Here is a 17,637-nt window from a genome sequence, read left to right as displayed (position 1 = left end):
GATAAAGCAATAAAGGACACGGATACAGAGGCCCTGTCCCTCCGATGCATTTCCAGCATCACAGTGGCATGCAAGTACCTACAACAGCATAATTTACATTTTTAGGTGAGACATTGCTTTGAGGGGGCATACTAGTGTAATCAACAACAGTCCTAACATTGTGGATGGATGGAGTAGCGTACGCTATGCAGGGCATACAGTTCATGGTAGCATTGTTAATTAAGTTTTTGTCTGTAGACCTTACATGGGAGTGAATGGTAGGCATGTCGCACATGGTATTAGTAGGTTGGGGCAGTAAGCTATTGTAAATAGCCTTGCCGTACCGTGCGGCATGAACAGAGGTGCTATTAGAGAACACATTCATTGTGGTGCGGCGTTGCATGGAGTTGTGATCATCTGATTGCGGCCAGACTCCAGTTTATGAGGCGGTGCTAGCGAATTGCACATATCGTGAGTTGATGTGTGGTGGGCGGGTGGCAACAGCCTTTATCCTAGATGTAGGTTCCTATATGTAAGCGGGCTGGGGCACAAAAATAGTACGGGCTTGGAGGCGGGCACGCCTGATGGGGATGGAGGGGGGTGCAGAGCAAGTGGTTGGCAGATGGGTGTGGAGGTGACCCGGGAGATGTGTGATGTGTGCTTCTGCTCACCTTGCCCACCACACTCATTTAGAGATCCACTTGTGGGAAATTTGAAACCACCAACAGGCCACAACTGTAGACCAATTAGACAAGTGGATGTGGGAAAATAGTTTTTGTCTTTGCAGAGGACACCGAAATGCTACCATTCATTACAACCAGTTGTTAGGCAGAAACCTGTGCAGTTCCTTTAGGGACCACTGCAAAAAGTTTAAGACTACAGGTGTTGCAGTAAACCCAATTGGTAGCAGTCTGCATCATCCAGATTTACCTGGTAGCTGTGGCTGAGCAGTCAGACTTCTCTCAAGAAGAGTTAGGCAGTATATAGAGTATACACATTAGGTACAAAAATACAGTAGCACAAGCAAACACTGACCAGAGCTTTGGTATAAAGGTATATAATTATTTATTTAAAAACACACTTGTAAAAATACACGGGCACTAATATGTCAAGCAAGTTTAAACACAGTCACTAGAAATATATACACCTCCCTGATTAATTATTCGACAAGTCTTAGGAAAAGAACACCACTTATTATCAATACAGAGGTGAGCACTTAACCAAGATGGCACTCCAATAATTATTTAAAAAGGGAGGGAAAAGGCAGAATTAGGAAAGCACACAATACCAACACTTTTAAAAGAACCACAGCAAGTCAGGAAATGCAGAGTCTACTGTAGAGAAAGAAAGTTCATAGGCCAGGCCCACTTTTGGAGGGAGCAAATCGGAATGTGCCCAAGATCACACAGTTGAAGTACACTTTAAAAGTCTTTGCAGATAGTTCAAAAAGGAGATGGATCAGTTCAGAAAAGTTAGTTAACAGGTCCCAGGTCACCCCAGGATAGAGAGTCAAGGATTTACAGGACACCTTGAACAGTCTGTTGCAAGGGAGACCAGGCGGGACACAGTACCTGAAATGGTGAGAAAGCTCCAGCGGGGGCAGTTGTTCCTGGCAGCGGATGCAAGTCGGTGCTTCGTCCGGGGGAAGAGAAGATCTTGACGTGGAGGAAAGCTGGAGGTCGTTGCACTGCCAGGGAAGAAACCAGCCGCAGAGTTTCCCGGTTAAAAGGTACTACCCTTTTATTCGCGGTAGTGGTGAAGCGTGGCTATCCGGCCGCCAGGGGTACTTGGCACGGGCGATTCGACCACGGGACGATCCAGGAAGGCGAAAAGAGGGCGAACTGGTTAACCCCACCCGTTCAAAGAATCAGACTCTCCAGGAAGAAGATCTTCTCTGTCATTGGGAAGTGGTGAGTGGGTTCAGCAGGGCTCCACCGGTGGTGTCGTCGTTGCAGGTCGGCTCAGCTTCTCACTCTTCGGATTCTTTAGGTCCTGTGGCGACTTCTGAAGTTCCAGTCCCCAAAGCCCTGCTTTTATGCAGAAAACCCCCATTCATCAGGCCTAGCTGTCACTCAAACATGCTAAGAGGGGAGCCGGGCGGCTCACCACTGGGCCAATCACACAAGAGTGCGACTTGAGTTGCTGAGGCAACTCAGTCAAGGGTGCCTATTCCCCCCCCTCCCACACATCCTGTACACCCAGACAGAGTGGCACCACTTTTGGAGGCTTCTGTACAGAAGGTCGCCAAAGTGGAACAAAGGGCTCGACTTGGGTTGGAGTTACAGAGGTTAACACAAACGCCATTTTAAAACCGAGTCCTGGCAAAAAGACCCAACCGGGTAAATATTAAATAAATAACCCGGAGGTATCTTTAACATTGCACCAAAAAAGTGGTGCATTTAAAATGAATGGGAAAATCCCATAGGAAATATTCCAGTGCAATATTTCGCGTGGTAACCACTGCCACCAGCCAGAAATTCGACGAGGGGGGACTGCACAGTGCCCCCTCGAAAAACAGACCGAGGGGCAATTTAATTACACCTACCAGTAGTTCCACAATATGATGGTTTGTACTGGTTCTGTTCACAATTTAAGACTAGTAAAGTCAATGGTGACTTTACATGCCCTGGGAGACAGTAGTCAGTCCCAGGGCATGGAGTCTATGTTTGGGGGTCACTATGACACCCCTGTGTTACTGCACTGAGGGTGCTGTGTAACACACTTACCAAAAACACATGAAACCTTATGGAGTAAAAGACCCCATAGCCCATAAAACACATTACAAAGTCAAAGGACATTCTCAAATCATGCCTAAGAGTGGGAGAAAAAGAGTCTCACTCTTAGCAGGAGAAATATATAAACCCCAAGAATCCAGCAAAGCTGCTGGGGGACTCACTAGGTTTGGGAAATTAGCCTATACAGAGAATTCTCCCTAACACCAGTCCAAACGCCTCACCGTTAAACTGGCATTACGTTTCAAACCACCACCTCCCCACCACACAAAAACCAGTGTTCAAGATTAAGAACATCAGGGTCATGTGCACCACTATCATTCAACTTCAACGCAACCTTCTCTGAAAAATCCTAATTTTGTTCAGCTATAAAGAAACAGGGAATATGGTCAGAGCCTTGAAAATCACTCTTCTAAACATCTGCAATAACATCTAAGCAGATCTACCAAAATAAAATAACACAATCATTGCCCATGCAACCGAGTATTTCTTTTAAACTTGTGTGCGCCAACCATCAATCATAATGGGGCACATGCCCCAACCACCTAACGTAAACCTGGACTTAAGTCAATTCAAGGAACCCCAAATAGGTCAACAAAGGCATTTCAACAATAGGAAAGATGCTTAGTGTGCTATATCCAAACCAATGGAACCCAAGCACTCAGACACCAAAAAGGACCACCTTAAAATTAGAAAGTCACTGAAGACCATCCGTTTCCACTAGGCCTTCCAAGAATAGAGAATAACTCTCCTTCTGACAATAAAACTATAGAAAGAAAATATGAATGTAGATATCTGGAATGCAGAACTAGTGCACCTCGAAAAGATGCTAGGATTAATTCGTACTCATCCTATCGAATGCCTAATCTACCGATCTCACCTACTCTATTGTTGCTTGGAAGCAGCCATTGATCACTTGCAGTGCATATAAAATCACAAAAACTACTTACCACTGTCTTTGGCCTTGACAAATCCTTCCCATTCTCTAAACCACTGCATACTGATACAATAGATGACCGCTGGAGACTCTTCTTCTTGGAATGCTTTGTTTAGCTAAAAACAATACAAATCGCCATTAGCTACCTGGAAACTATTGCCCCTTTGTTCCATTTCACATGATGTCCTTAGATTCACTTTGACTTATGAGATAAAAGTTGAAATGACAAATATTCAGCATAATTTTACAAAATGCATGTTACTTTATCAGATACTTTGAATAAGCATAATAACATACTGAGGAGTGACACAGTCACTGTGGCCACACCAGCTAACAGAGCCTGGGGAAAGTCTGGGGGCAAGGGGAGCCACTGGCTCTGGGATGCAGCCCCTAGAGGCAGTAAATGGGGCTTTCTTCCAAAGCTCCTCCAATCCTCCAGGGGCTGGCAAAAGGGATGAAGATCCCATGCATTTCCAACAGATAACCAGCAGAGAACGTATAACTGAATTAGACAGGTCACGCACAAGAACACAGGCTGCTTAGGAATAACAAATTACTTACCTCTTCGTAATGTTCTTTTTGATGGACATCCTCTCATGCATTCCTCATGTAAGATATTTATCTCCCAGCTGCTCTTTGGAAACCTTTCCGCCACCAGGGGGCATAGCACAGCTCCGCTCAATGCCTGTACGCACCGGACAGGACATTGGGGCCAGTATATATAGGGGTGCACTGCACTGCAACCTCAGTACCCTAGCACTCAGACGCTGAAGGACCACAGAACTAAGGTATACTGGCGAAACCAAGAGGGGCAGGTAGGAATGGCAATGAGGTATACGTGGGAGGAACGTCCATCAGAAAGACCATTACTGAGAGCCAAGAAATGTGTTCTTCTAATGGACTCCTTCCTCTGACTGATTCCTCATTTATGATAGACTCCCAAAGCAGTGCAATGATCTGGAGGAGGGAGGGTAGCAAGGACAGCACGTAAACCAGAAAACTCTGAAGGACAGCTTTGCCAAACCGAGCATCTTACCAGATATAGAATCCAAGCAATAATGTCTAGCAAAAGTGTGCAAATTCCACATAGCCGCTTGGCAAAGATCCAGAACCGACACTCTGCATTTTAGAGCCACAGTGGAGGCCAACCCTCTGTTGGAGTGAGCCCTCAGACCATCAGGGACTTCTTGCCGGCCATATCAGAGCATTCAGAGATGCAGAGAATGATCCATTGAGAAAGGGTATGTTTGGTAAACAAACTCGGGCACCCGCGTAACCAACAAAAGGTTGGTCATCAGTCCTCTTCTCTCTAGTCCGAGACAACGGGGGCTTGCATTGGATCCAGCTGATGGAAACTCTCTGCTGCCCTGGAAGGATGAGGTGAAGGAAAGGAAACAGGAAGATGTATCCTTTGAGAGAGAAGAACATCAGAGACCACCTTCGGAAGGAGGGTCTAACTCTCAAAGTCTCCTTTTCTTTGGAGAAAGCAAAGTAGGGAGGATTAAAAGAGAGCCTGGAGCTCACTCACCTGTCTGGCGGAAGTGATGGTGACCAATAAAATTACCTTAAGGGGTTCAAACCGAGTGGCAATTAAATCCCACACCGGACCAACAAACTGGCGCGCAGAAAACATATTGGAAAGACCCCTCAGGAATTTAATGGCGATGGGGGATCGTGAAAAAGGAGCCCTGCTCCAGTGTGCTGTTGAAGTCTGAAAGGCTGCAAGATAACCCTTCACCGTACCAATCTGTAGGCCCGCCCAGGCCAAAGACAGAAGAAAATACAACACAGGAAGCAGAGCAAGTAAAAGGGTCCAAATCCCTCTCCTGGAAGTAAATCAAAAACATTGGACACCGGCAGATGTAAATGGATTTGGTGGCAGCTCTTCTAGCAGAGAGCAGCACACCCAGAACGTCCATCGACAAATCCCACTCCTTATACCTCAGCCTTTTAGCAGCCAGGAATCAAGGTTCAGACTGTGGTGGTACGGGTGCAGCACCCTTCCAAGTGGGCGGGGAGGTCAGTTCTCAGTGGTAGATGGTAGGGAGGGCAGAGAGCCATGTCCAGTAACTCCAGGTACCACGTTCTTCGGATCCACTTTGAAGCTGTCAAGATCACTGTGGACCTGAACAGACGCAGTCTCCCGTAAATCAGTGGAATGACAGATAACAGTAGGAATGCATAGAGTAGGTTGAAGTCCCAATTCATCCGTCAAGGCGTGCCCCCAGAGCTCCCCTACAAGGTAATTCACAGGAGCACTGCCACCTTCACTTTCTGCTCACACTAGAAGCAAAGAGTTCCATCTGAAGAATCCCCCAACGGGAGGACACCTTCTCAAGGCACCCGAAATCTCCCTGCAAGCCGGATTAGCTGCTGTTCTGCAGAGCCCAGAAACACAGTCTTAATGCTTCTCTGCACAGGGGAGGCAAGCAGCCCACTAACACAGTTTGTTGACATAGTTCATGGCCACTATACCGAAAGGAGGAAAGTGACCAGGGTCAGCCTGATTGCTCTCAACTCCTTTTAGGAGAGCGCCCCAGCCTTTGAGGAACGTATATGTGACGAGGGTCAGTCAGAGCTAGGGTTGCCGAAACAACACCCCTTTCAGTAGGTTGTTTGTCTGGGACCACCATTCCAGATCTTTGGACACTTTTGCTGAGACCTGAAGAAGATTGTAATTTGCATTTGTAATGTGCCACATGCAGAATATACTGCATCAAGGCATGCACACACCATGTTAGCAAATAGATTGAGTGCTGAACAGAGATTCTCTGCAGTAAACCTAAAGAAAAACTTGAATTGCTTTTCGGAACTGAAGAAAGTTACCCATCTCCCATACCACCTTCTGTCAGAGGGCCTTCCATAATTTAGGGGCTACTTCTGAAAATCGGAGATCTCCTAAAAGTAGATAGAGGGTTAATAGGCAGCATCTTATCTTGGGAGTGTAGTTCCTGCAAAGGGATACATTTGTGGATTTTTTTCTGCAAATATAGAGGTGCTAAAATTATGCAGACATTTAAATACTAAGAATAGAATTTTAAAGTCAATTCTTCATCCCACCGGGCAAACCATGAAGAGATCATTCTAGATGGAGATATGATCACGATGTGTCAGATGGAAAATCAAATGGACAGCTGCATTTTGAACTTTCTGCAGCTGAAATAGCTGCAGAGATCAAATGTTAGTATAAAGCGCGTTACAATAATTCATTTTTGAATTTACCGAAGAACCAACCGCACTCAGTAGATGCTCTGGCTCAATGAAAGGTATCGCTCTTTGGAGCAGTCATAGCTTAAAAAACTGCTTCTACCAATTGATTTATTTAAGCATCTAGGGCCAGATCACACTGCCACAGAAAGCCTAGATTTTTTACTTTCATAGCATCATTTATTGGAAAATCAAACAGAATTGCAGCAAGGTGCAGACTTTCTAAAGTGTGAAATCTATTTTTTGGTTCACATCCAATTCCCTCCATCTTGCTAGGATAGAGTTAAAGCGCATTGTCTAACGTACAGGTTTCCACTTCGCCACGAGTGTGCCAGAACTAGCAGATGTACCCGTGCTTTGTACGTTAATTACTACTTCAGTCCTAGTTTGAAGTTTATTGAATGAACTAAACCAATGCCTCTTTGTAGACAATATTTATAGTCTTTCCTGTAGGAGCGAGTGTTAAGAAATTGTCTTTGTTTCCAACTATGGAGCAAACCGCATAAAGCAGACCATGGTAAAAGCATGAATCCCGTAAATCGGTTCCAGCTACTTTGAGTTGGAGCATTGAGATTCTGAAGCAACATTATTGGTGACAAAATCTACAGCCAAGGCAGCAGCGACCTCAACATAAGTGCCTTACATTCATCAACCTCCGTGGCAAGTGGAGTTTCTGTAATTATCATGAGAGATTTTCCACGATGTGACGGACAATGTCATTGCAGACACTATTGAAGAGACATGCAGTTTCCTGTCACCTGTATTACTACAAAAGCACTGTACTGTGTCACCCGCATTACTTCAAAATGAGTGTTGCTGTCAGCTAGAATGCGGATAGTGTGGGAAGTTTAGGAACAATGAACTGCTGAGATTTTCATGAACTACTGAACTTTAGGAACAATGAACGTGGAAAGTCAGGTAGGGTGCCTTGCAGGAAAAGACATGAATCTCACCTACCCTTTGCGCAGATGTGATGGAGACTAGAAGGGCAGCCTTCCAAGAGATTATTTCAAATTTGAACTTTATTAGCATTTTCAGTAATAAAAGAACAATTCCCCTCAACTTTCCCCTTCCAAGCAATACGCCCCAAGATGGCCTTTTCCTCCCGCTCCCTCCACCCCTGCAGCAGCCCTCAGTGCACTGCAGTAGTAACATGTCCAGAAGGAGTGAACCCCACCCCTCGAGACAGTCCCACATCTTCCAGGCTGGTTACCCAGCTAGGCCCCAACAGTCCTCATTTCCAAATGAAATCAACCATTGCAATACATCCCTTAAAGGATTTCTCGCGGTTTGCCCCCAGAGGACAATCACCTTTGGCGTAAAGCGCTATATAAAATTTAATAAATACAAATACCCCCCCCCCCCTCTGTTTCCCATACTAATCATCGGCAATACTTTTCGAAAAAGGGGACACACAAGCCTTCGATGTTTGGTCTGGATTCATCCAGAAGGTGTGTTAGAAATTCCATGTCGTAGATAGCTCTTACATTTGCCACCCACTATTTTTCTTTCGGGAGATGCAGATTCTTCCACTGCTGGGCCAAGCAAAACTTGGTATCCACTAACATGACTGCATCATGTGCCCCTCCTCCATCTTGTCCCTTTCTACTCCAACCCCGCTCTGAAAAGGAGGAGCCACAGCGACAGCCTTCTATCAATCCCATCAACCCCATTGATCCACGCTAAAACCTCCTTCCAGTAGGAATTGTACGATCGGACCGAAAACAAAAGGTCCGACCATTCAAAAAGACCGGACAATGCTACCACCAAAGGTTCGAACACCAAAAGTTCAAACCTTTGGTGGTAGCATTGTAGGGAAGTATATAAAAAAATTATTTTAAAAAAAGACTGCGCACCCCCGCAGCACACCCGAAAAAACCAGAAAAAACAGGGGTTGCGGGGGTGTCCCCTGCAACACCCCACTCACTATACTTTAGCATATAGTGAGCAGGGATGGTGGGGGAATCCCCTGCAGCTCCCGAAAAAGAAAAAAAAAAAAAAAGAAGAAAAGGACCCTGCGGCGCCAGTTCCCGATCACAGAAGTGAAAGGGAACTGGCGCCGCAGGGACTCAGCGTGAAGAGAAGGTAAGTAGGGTATGTTTATGTTGGGGGTGTGGGTCGGGGGTGTTGAGGGTGTGGGGTGTGTGGTGGGTGGGGGTGGGTGTGTGTGGTTGTGGGTGGGGGTTTGGTTGTGTAGGGGTTCTGAACGTGTGTTCGCATGAGAAATGTACAAACGTTTTGTGGTTCGTACATTTCTCATGCAAACAAAAAAAAAACAAACACCATCACCTCTGCCTTATCCCCCTTTCCTCCTCAGATGACATATCCACCAGATCAGCTCCACTGTCACATTAATCATAAAGAGCTAAAAATGGGCCCCATAACTTTATGTATTTCTCACCTTTATCTTTATTTTCCAATGAAACCTTATCATACTGTGATAGAATATGCAACTCCGTTAACCACTCCTCGACATTAGGCTTTTTCCTCTTTTTCCAAATTCTGAGAATTAATTTAATTGCTACCATCACTGCCCTATCAATCCAATAAGTACATTTTCTAGAACGCACACATCTATTTTTATGTGACAATAGAACTATATTAGCTGCAGACTTTTGTAAGTTTATTCCATAAATCAGATCAATCCTATCAATGACATCCCGCCAATACAATAGCACTCTCGGACATTCCCACAGTAAATGTGAACCTGTTTAACCTTGTTCCTTCCTTTAACCTTTCCTTTATGCAAACTCAGAATCTGCAAAGTGTAATTAGGGATATATAAATGCCATTACTGTCCTTGTGAATGAAGTCACCTGCGAGTGTAGGAAGTGTGTAAAAAGCATATCTAAAGAGTACTAACTTGTGCTGATTCTGTAAAGTATTTTAAAGTATATGTGATTGTTACATATCATGCCCTTAAATAAATAACTATTTATAGCCGAAACCTTGACTGTGTTACTTGGATATTTGCATTTGTGGGCTTCATTGCTACAGCTCACATTTACCCCTCTTGAGATAGGCCTGGCTGCTCAGTCACACTACCAACTTGGGTAGTACAGACCTATACCAAAAGGTATGTTACCCAATACCAAGCCGATAAGTGCTATGTAGTCTCACAGTGTGCTACTACACTAATTCTTACCCAATACCTTGCTCCCGATGACACGTCCAACATTGAGGGTCACACACCCTGTACATTTTGGCTAATACTGTGGGCAGATAATGCCACCTATGCAACAACTTGAGAGCCTGGTGCCTATATTACAGAGAGATCACTGAGCATGATACTCTTCTGCACATCAGTGCCCACAGGGCGTCATCAATGTCCTTCCCCAGGTTGTCCCACTTGTTCCTGGCCGGGGGTGAGTCCCTCGGCTCTGTCAATAACATAACCCTGTAGAACTTGTCGATGAGGCCCCTTGAACCCATCCTCGCAATCAAGATATGCTCAAAATCTGTCAAACCTCTTTGCAGGCTCTTACCCCACCGGTCGTCCAATAAGGTTCCCTTTAACTGTAAGTAGCGGAACACTGATAGTTTTCCCACTTGCAGGCATTCCTCTAATCTCACTAGTGGCATGAAAACCCTGCAGTCCCACAACTGCCCCACCCTGCTAAGCCCCCCTTCGTGCCACAATTGAAAAGCCAGGGGTTCCTTGCCACCGTCCCACAAGGGTGGAGGCCAAATACAAGTTAAGGGTGATGACCACGTAGTGAGCCACCTGTTCACCCCCTTCCATCCAAAGAGCGACAGGACTGCCAGATTGGGTGTTGTAGCACCCTCCTTGAGATGCGTGCCTTAAGAACCGAAAGCCATTTCCCCCAGTGTGACATGTGCTAGGAGGGCGTTGTCCATTAACACCCACTGCTTCTCGGTGAGTGGGTCGAGGTGGTCTACCATGATCCGAAACTGAGCTGCTCTGTAATATGTCCAGCAATCAGGGAGCCCCACTCCCCCCCCACCTCCTTTAGTAGGATTAGGACCTTATAGGCCACCCTATACTTGGACGCCGCCCAGAGAAACTTCAACAATACCGCCTTGACTTCCCCCAGGAACATCCACAGGACCACCACTGGGAGCATTTGAAAGAACAAGAATTTTGGAAGCACCCCCATTTTTATACAATTTAGGCAGCACATCCATGAGAGTCCCAACCTTGCCCATCTCTCCAAGTCCCTCCGCACCTCTGACCATACCGGCAATTAGTTCATCGCAAAGAAATCCCCGTAGTTGCAGGACACAGGACACCTGTATCCCCAGGTATCGGAAGGAGTCCCCCCTGCTCCCGAAATGGCAATCCAACGAACATTCTTTCTGCCTCCGACAGAACCTCCACCACATATGCCACCAACTTCTCCAGATAACCTTAAAGCCGGAAAATTCCCCATATTGCTCCAAACTATCGGTTTAGTGAGGTATAAAAGAGCATCATCTGCAAAGAGGCTAACCTTGCACATTAATTGCTGTATCAGGACCCCTCTTATCCCCCACCTCCACCCTCAACCCCATTGCCCAAGGCTCCCTAAAAGGTACAGATTTGTCAGGCATGCGTGACCCCAGCAATGGTCCTAAGCAAACGGTTTACTTATGTAATTAAATGTCGCTGACTGCTTGAAGTGGGCCGTATCTCATTAGAAAAGTAAACACTCTTGGTGGGCCGCATTTCGCCGGATGGAGGGCCGCATCTGGCCTACGGATGGTATGCTGGCCACACCTGCAGTAGAGGCATTGCAGGTACTGGTCTTCTACAAACACGTTCCGTACCCCGCACTTGGTGCAGGGTTTGAAGAGGGACCTTCCCTCCTTCTCCGGCACGAAGGACGATCTTCGCCATTGAGGAGCGCTGAAATTCACTGACAACGGATCCCCGTTGGCGGCAGATGGAGAAGTGAACAGACCGGCTCTTTTGCAACAAAAATACCTTTGTGACTTGTGATTAAGAAGAGCATTAACTGACTATGACTTCGTACTATGGAGTTGTGAGCTGCCGGCCACAAGTAAGTCTGTTAACTTCGAGACTTTTTTGTCATTTTCTCCCATTTACGCTCCCAGTAAACCTTACTTTGACACTATTAGAGAGCCAGCCTATATTTTGCGACGAGAGACGATGGGACTATTTGTCCTGTATTTTGTTTATCTACAGGGCTTCATAAGGCGCTGACATTGAACATTCAAACAGCCTTTGAGGAGTGGTCTTACTGACACTAAGATACAGTAAGCATCTCCTAATACATCACAATATTGTTAATATTATTGATGTATTTTAGAGACCACATGTATTAATAAGGTGTGGTCTGTGTTTCTTTAAGGTTTGGCCTGGATATTCCCTTTGGGATTGAAACCATAAGGGTGAAGATAATTACGCATTAGAATTGCAATTTGGGAATCAACAAACCACCATCCGCACTGCTACGACAACGTCAACTTGTCAAGTTCTTCCTTAGAGACCACTGCAAGACCGGTTTAAGGCGTTGTTACGCCCCGGTGTATCTATACCCCTGAAGAAGTTCCTTATAGTAATTCTAACCACTAGAGGAACGAAACATGTTGGGAAACTTGAGATACTAATATAAAGCATCAATAAAAGCTTAAGAATCTTGAATAGGTGAAACTCAGGTATTGACTAACCCAGACATCTAGACAGGAGGTACTCATTGTCAACAAAACAGTATCACCTGTTGTAAAATCAAGTGGTTCAATCCTATTGTAAAAATGGAGACTTGAATAACTGAAAGCTGTTCATATTTTTATGCACATTTGAATTGAGATCTCTAAAGGAGAGATAGTGTGAAATTGCGTTTTTTGTACAATTGAAGCACATTTTGCACATTAGTATTGATGTGACGAACATCGCTATGCACTTTAGAGCACTGGACACTATGTTTTATGTGATGATTTTAACAACTCTATTTATTAAAAACTGTTTATGTTTTTATAATATTGTTCTATGAAGTCAGGTTGTATTTTCCTTGAACTTCTACTTGTCTTTGTTTGAATTGTCGTTCACTAATGTGTGGATCCCTAATTCATCCAGTGAACTACATACCATAAACCTAATTTAGGTGTGGGAGCTTTGTTGTTCTAATTATATACAGGTCAGGTTTGCTCCCCCTTAGCCTATCATTATACCTGATTTCCCCCACTTTTTAAAGAAGCAACAAAAATAGAACCTTTTCCCATCAAAAACATGAAAAAACGTACAAGTAGCTCACAGAGCAAACTCAAGGACTCCCAAAACTGAAGCATGCTGTAAAAATCTGAAGATGGCTGCCACAGGAGGGGCTTAGGCAGAGGACTGCCATTAGATGAGGGTAGTATGACCCAGAGGGCAGGGATTGGTTTAAAGGAGAAATACAGTTTGTAAGTGAAATTGAATCTGTTTTTTCCTTTACCGAGGATTCCCAGCCTGACGACAGGTAATATTCATAAGCATGTGAATCCATGCCAGACCCCATGCTGGAGAAGTTGTGGATGCTGATACAATTGCATGGCTGCTCAGTAGACTCTCATTCTGGCTGCAGTGCCATTATGGAAATGGCTAAAGCTGATAGAAAAGACTTTACGAAATTAAAGGAAACTCTAGTCTCGTTTGGTAAGACTCCTGTCTAATGCTTAAAAAGATTCAGGGATTACAAAAAGAAAGAAGGTAACACTTGGGTCTCTTATGTAACGGATTCCTTGAAAAACCTGACTGGCTGGGTGGAAGGTTACAAGATCACCACCTTTGAGGGTATGATTCGTTTAGTCATGCTTGAACACATTTTTTCTTCTTGTTCCCCAGAGCTTCAGCAGCACTTCGCTGATTCAAAGGAGTTAGATTCTAAGAAGTTAGTCAGTGCAGCGTATTTGTGGGTGTCACACACAGTGTCCCATAAGGACAAGCCTGCTCCTGGTAAGCAGGAGGAGGAGAAAAAGCACAAAGATAAGGAGGGTGGGGGATCTGATAACACCTCGTCTCATAAGGGCCACAAAAAGCATAACAAGGGTAAGTCACATGAGAATATTCAGAATAGTGGGAATCATCTTCCCAGGCATAATTCTGGTTACAATAAGCCTCCCCATGTCCCAAGACCCAGTGGGTCTTGTGTGGCTTGTGGTGCACGTGACCACATGAAGGGGGACCCCAATGTAAGGTCTAAACCTTGGGGGTCCACTCTGAGTTTGGCCTTCCCCTCATATGAGGAGGAAGAAATTAACACAGGGGCATCCTTCTCTTCAGACTCCTTCCCCAGTGGGATAGAATCTGATGTAGTCTTAGTATCCCTAGTTTCCTGGGAGCCTAGAGTCTCAGAGGCTTATTCAAGTATTCCGGATAATACCAAGCAGTACTTAAAGGACAGTGTGCTGATCAATGGAGTAGATACTCCTGCCCTTAGGGATAATGGGGCTATCAGGACTGTGGTGGATTCCACGTTGGTAGACCAAGAAGAGCTTGCCAGAGCTCCCTTGATGTATGATATGGCATTTATAACACGTCTGTACATAAGTGTTTCTAGGTGCGACAAGACAAGGAGGGGGGAAACAGCGAGAACAAAACAATGATCTTACTAGGCCTTGTGTCATACAGATCGCACAGGGAAGGGGAGAAGTGCAATGAGGGGATGGCTCAGTGCAGGTAATCAGAAAGTGCAGTCAACGGGCGGCTCTTAAGTGCAGAGAAAGGGTACTGTAGGGTTACAGATACAGACCACAAGTGCTAAGGGAGCCAAGAGGCAGTGCAAGGTGCAACTGGACAGGCAGAGAACTGGGCTCAAGTTCAAAGGGTGGCCAGGTAACCAGTGCGTGGAACAGATGGGTCATCAGCAGGGGAGAGGAAGAGAGAAAGCGAAAGCAAAGAGGAAGGTCTTGAGTTGCTTTTGGAACCGGAGATGGTTCTGTTCAAGTGTGAGTCTGAGGTAGTTCCAGAGGGAGGCCCCAGATGAAGAAAGATCTGCCCCCAACTCTCTGCTTGGAAAAGCGACTGACCCTCAGAGTTGGATGAGTGGAGAGCTCGAGATGGGAGATATTTAGGAAGAGACAGTTGGAGGTAGTGCGGTCCCATGCCCCAGAAAGCCTTGTGGACAATGCAGATGGTCTTGAACTTGATTGTTGCTGCCACTGGGAGCCAATGAAGAGATTTTCAGAGCTGGAGAGATACGATGCCTGGGCTTGAGGCCAAGGACAAGTCTTGCAGTCCTGTTCTGGACAAGTTGTAGAGGACAGAGAGTAGAGGCAGGAAGATGAAGAAAAAGGCTGTTGCTGTAGTCCAGAGCCCTGGAGACAGTATGCTTCTGGGGGAAAGTGAGGAAAGGAAGAATACCTCTGAGGGGGTGCAGCTGAAACTTTGACTTCTTAGAGACGTCAGAGATGTGATAAGAGAAGGAGAGGGTGGAGTTAAAGATGACCCCAAGGTTCTTAGCCTCACAGTTTGGAGCAGGAAGAGGGCCCAGAGTGGGCGGCCAGAGAGAGAGAGAGAGAGAGGAAAGGAGGGGCTGGTGTTCCAATGAGATCTCCGTCTTACTGGCATTAAAGCAGAAATCATTGGCGGCACACCACTCCACCAAGTTAGCTGATGGCCCCCCTCTCAAGTTCCCAGGAATGCCTGTAAATCTAACTATCAATGATACAGTAATAAGGATACCTGTGAGTGTACAGAGAGGCAAGTCCCTGAAAAGGTTCTGCTGGGAAATTACCTTAGAGACTTAGGTCTTGTGGGGGACACAGCAGAACAACCATGCACAAGGTCACAAACAAAGGCTGCGCTGGCCAAGTTCAAGGCTGAGCCAAAGTCAAAGGCGAAACCCAAAGCTATTGGAGTCAAAAAAACAAGACGAGGGAAAGACAACATTAACCCTAACTCACCTACCACAGAGTTGGAGGTAGTTGGCCAATCACCTGAACCGGAAGAGGTGCTGCCTGAAATTCTTAACCCCCATGATCATCCTGAACTCCAAAGTTTATTGGTTGAAGGTGGTGCTGATAGGGAAAAGATTAGTAAGGGCCAACATGAGTGCCCATCTTTAGAAGGCCTTAGGAGACTGGCCTGCTCCCAACTCGAGGGTGAACCTCCTGGGAAGCATAGGATGTACTGGGAAGGTGGGCTCTTGTACAGTGAGCCCACAGAGTCAACTGAAGGTTAGTTAGTTAGGAGGTTAGTGGTCCCCTTTCAAGTAAGACTACTCCCCCATGAAGTTCCTCTAGCTGATCACCTTGGGATCAAGAGAACCAAGCCGAGCCCATCCATGCATTTCTACTGGCCCAATATGGAAGTCCAGGTGAAAGGCCATTGTGTTGTGCCACTTGCCATATTTCTGGTAAAAGGGGTTCAACCATCTAGGCCCCATTGGTGCCACTCCCTGTGGTGGGGGTGCCATTTGAAGGGTAGGGATTGACATTGTTGGTCCCCTTGACCCTCAAGACATCCACGGACAATAGGTGTATCTTGGTGCTGGTTGATCATGTCACCAGATATCCTGATGCCATCCCATTGAAGACTTAACTGCCAGGTCTGTTGCAAAAGCATTGCTAGGCATTTTTACTGGGGTTGGCTTCCATAAACAAGTTATGTCGGACAGAGGCAGCAAGCCATGTGGAAAGAGTGTGGGGTCACTTATAGGTTTTCCTCAACTTATCACCAACACATGAATGGCTTAGTTGAGAGGTTTAATATAACTCCCAAGAGCATGATTGGGGCTCTGGAAGAACCCCAAAGGAGAAAATGGGATCTCCTGCTGCCATGCTTACTTTTGCCTACAGCGAGGTACCACAGGAGGGCGATGGCTTCAGCTCCTTTGAACTTCTTTCTGGTCACCATGTTAGGGGACCACTAGCCATAGTCAGGGAAGGGTGGGAACTCCCAACGCCTCCTATGACTACCAATGCAGTGGACTGTGTTGGGATTAAGAAAAAGAATGGTCCTTCTGATGGCTCAGGCCAGTGATGAGTTGAAGGCAGGTCAGGCTCTGGTAAAACATTGGTATGACCAGAAGACTTCACTTATTCACTTTACCGTAGGCCAAGAAGTCCGGATTATGAATCCTCTAAGGAGTAGAGCTCTACAGGACAAGTCGTCAGGCCATTACAGTTGTGCAGCAACTGGGTGAAGGAAACTATTTAGTGGACCTTAAGAGACCTGATTAGGACCCCAAAGCGTTCCACAAGAGGAAGTAAGAACTTTGCTTGCTTAGGCAGTTCTCTCCCTTGTTCTCCCTGACACCTGGTTTGACACCTTGGTGCAAACACAAAATTGACACAGGAGACAGTGGGCCTACCAAAGGTAGGAGGTACAGGATGTCAGATAACATCAAAACGGAGATCAACAAGATGTTAGATCTTGGGGTGATTGAACCCTCTAGTAGTCCCTGGTCCAGTCCTGTGGTTCTTGTGCCAAATACAGGTACTGCTGAGCTGAGATTCTGTGTGGATTACAGGGCTCTGAATGCTGTCATCAGGACAGATGCTCACCCCTTGCGTAGAACTGATGAGCTGGTGGGTACCTTGGGTGCCTCCAAGTACCTCAGCGCATTTGACCTCACTGCAGGGTATTGGCAAATCACCCTAACAGAACATGCCAAGGCGGTGACAGAATTCTCAACCCCAGAGAGTCTTTACCAGTTCAGGGTAATGCCCTTTGGATTAAAGAATGCACCTGGTACTTTTCAAAGACTTGTGAATCATGTCCTAAATGGGTTGGATGAATTCTGCTTAGCATATCCGGATGATATAGCAGTTTTCAGTGCCACCTGGGAAGAACATGTTAAACACCTGGGAATAGTATTGCAGGCCCTTGAGAAGGCCCAC

The 17,637-nt window shown here is 45.9% G+C and overlaps 1 protein-coding gene across 2 annotated transcripts in view; it reads right to left on the bottom strand.

The window, feature by feature from the left end:
* USP33 (ubiquitin specific peptidase 33) overlaps window positions 1-17,637 on the bottom strand; it is a 1,143,586-nt gene that overhangs the window by 107,981 nt on the left and 1,017,968 nt on the right. For both annotated transcript variants that reach the window (XM_069641664.1, XM_069641665.1), the window contains one exon: window positions 3,662-3,764. In XM_069641664.1, the coding sequence (XP_069497765.1) occupies window positions 3,662-3,764 (103 nt within the window). The remainder of the gene's footprint in view (window positions 1-3,661; window positions 3,765-17,637) is intronic.

This window comes from Ambystoma mexicanum, chromosome 1q, assembly GCF_040938575.1.
Source record: "Ambystoma mexicanum isolate Mex_15411 chromosome 1q, UKY_AmexF1_1, whole genome shotgun sequence".
Lineage (NCBI taxonomy): Eukaryota > Metazoa > Chordata > Amphibia > Caudata > Ambystomatidae > Ambystoma > Ambystoma mexicanum.
Note: the sequence above shows the minus strand (reverse complement) of the source record. Positions and strands in the feature narration are given on the sequence as shown.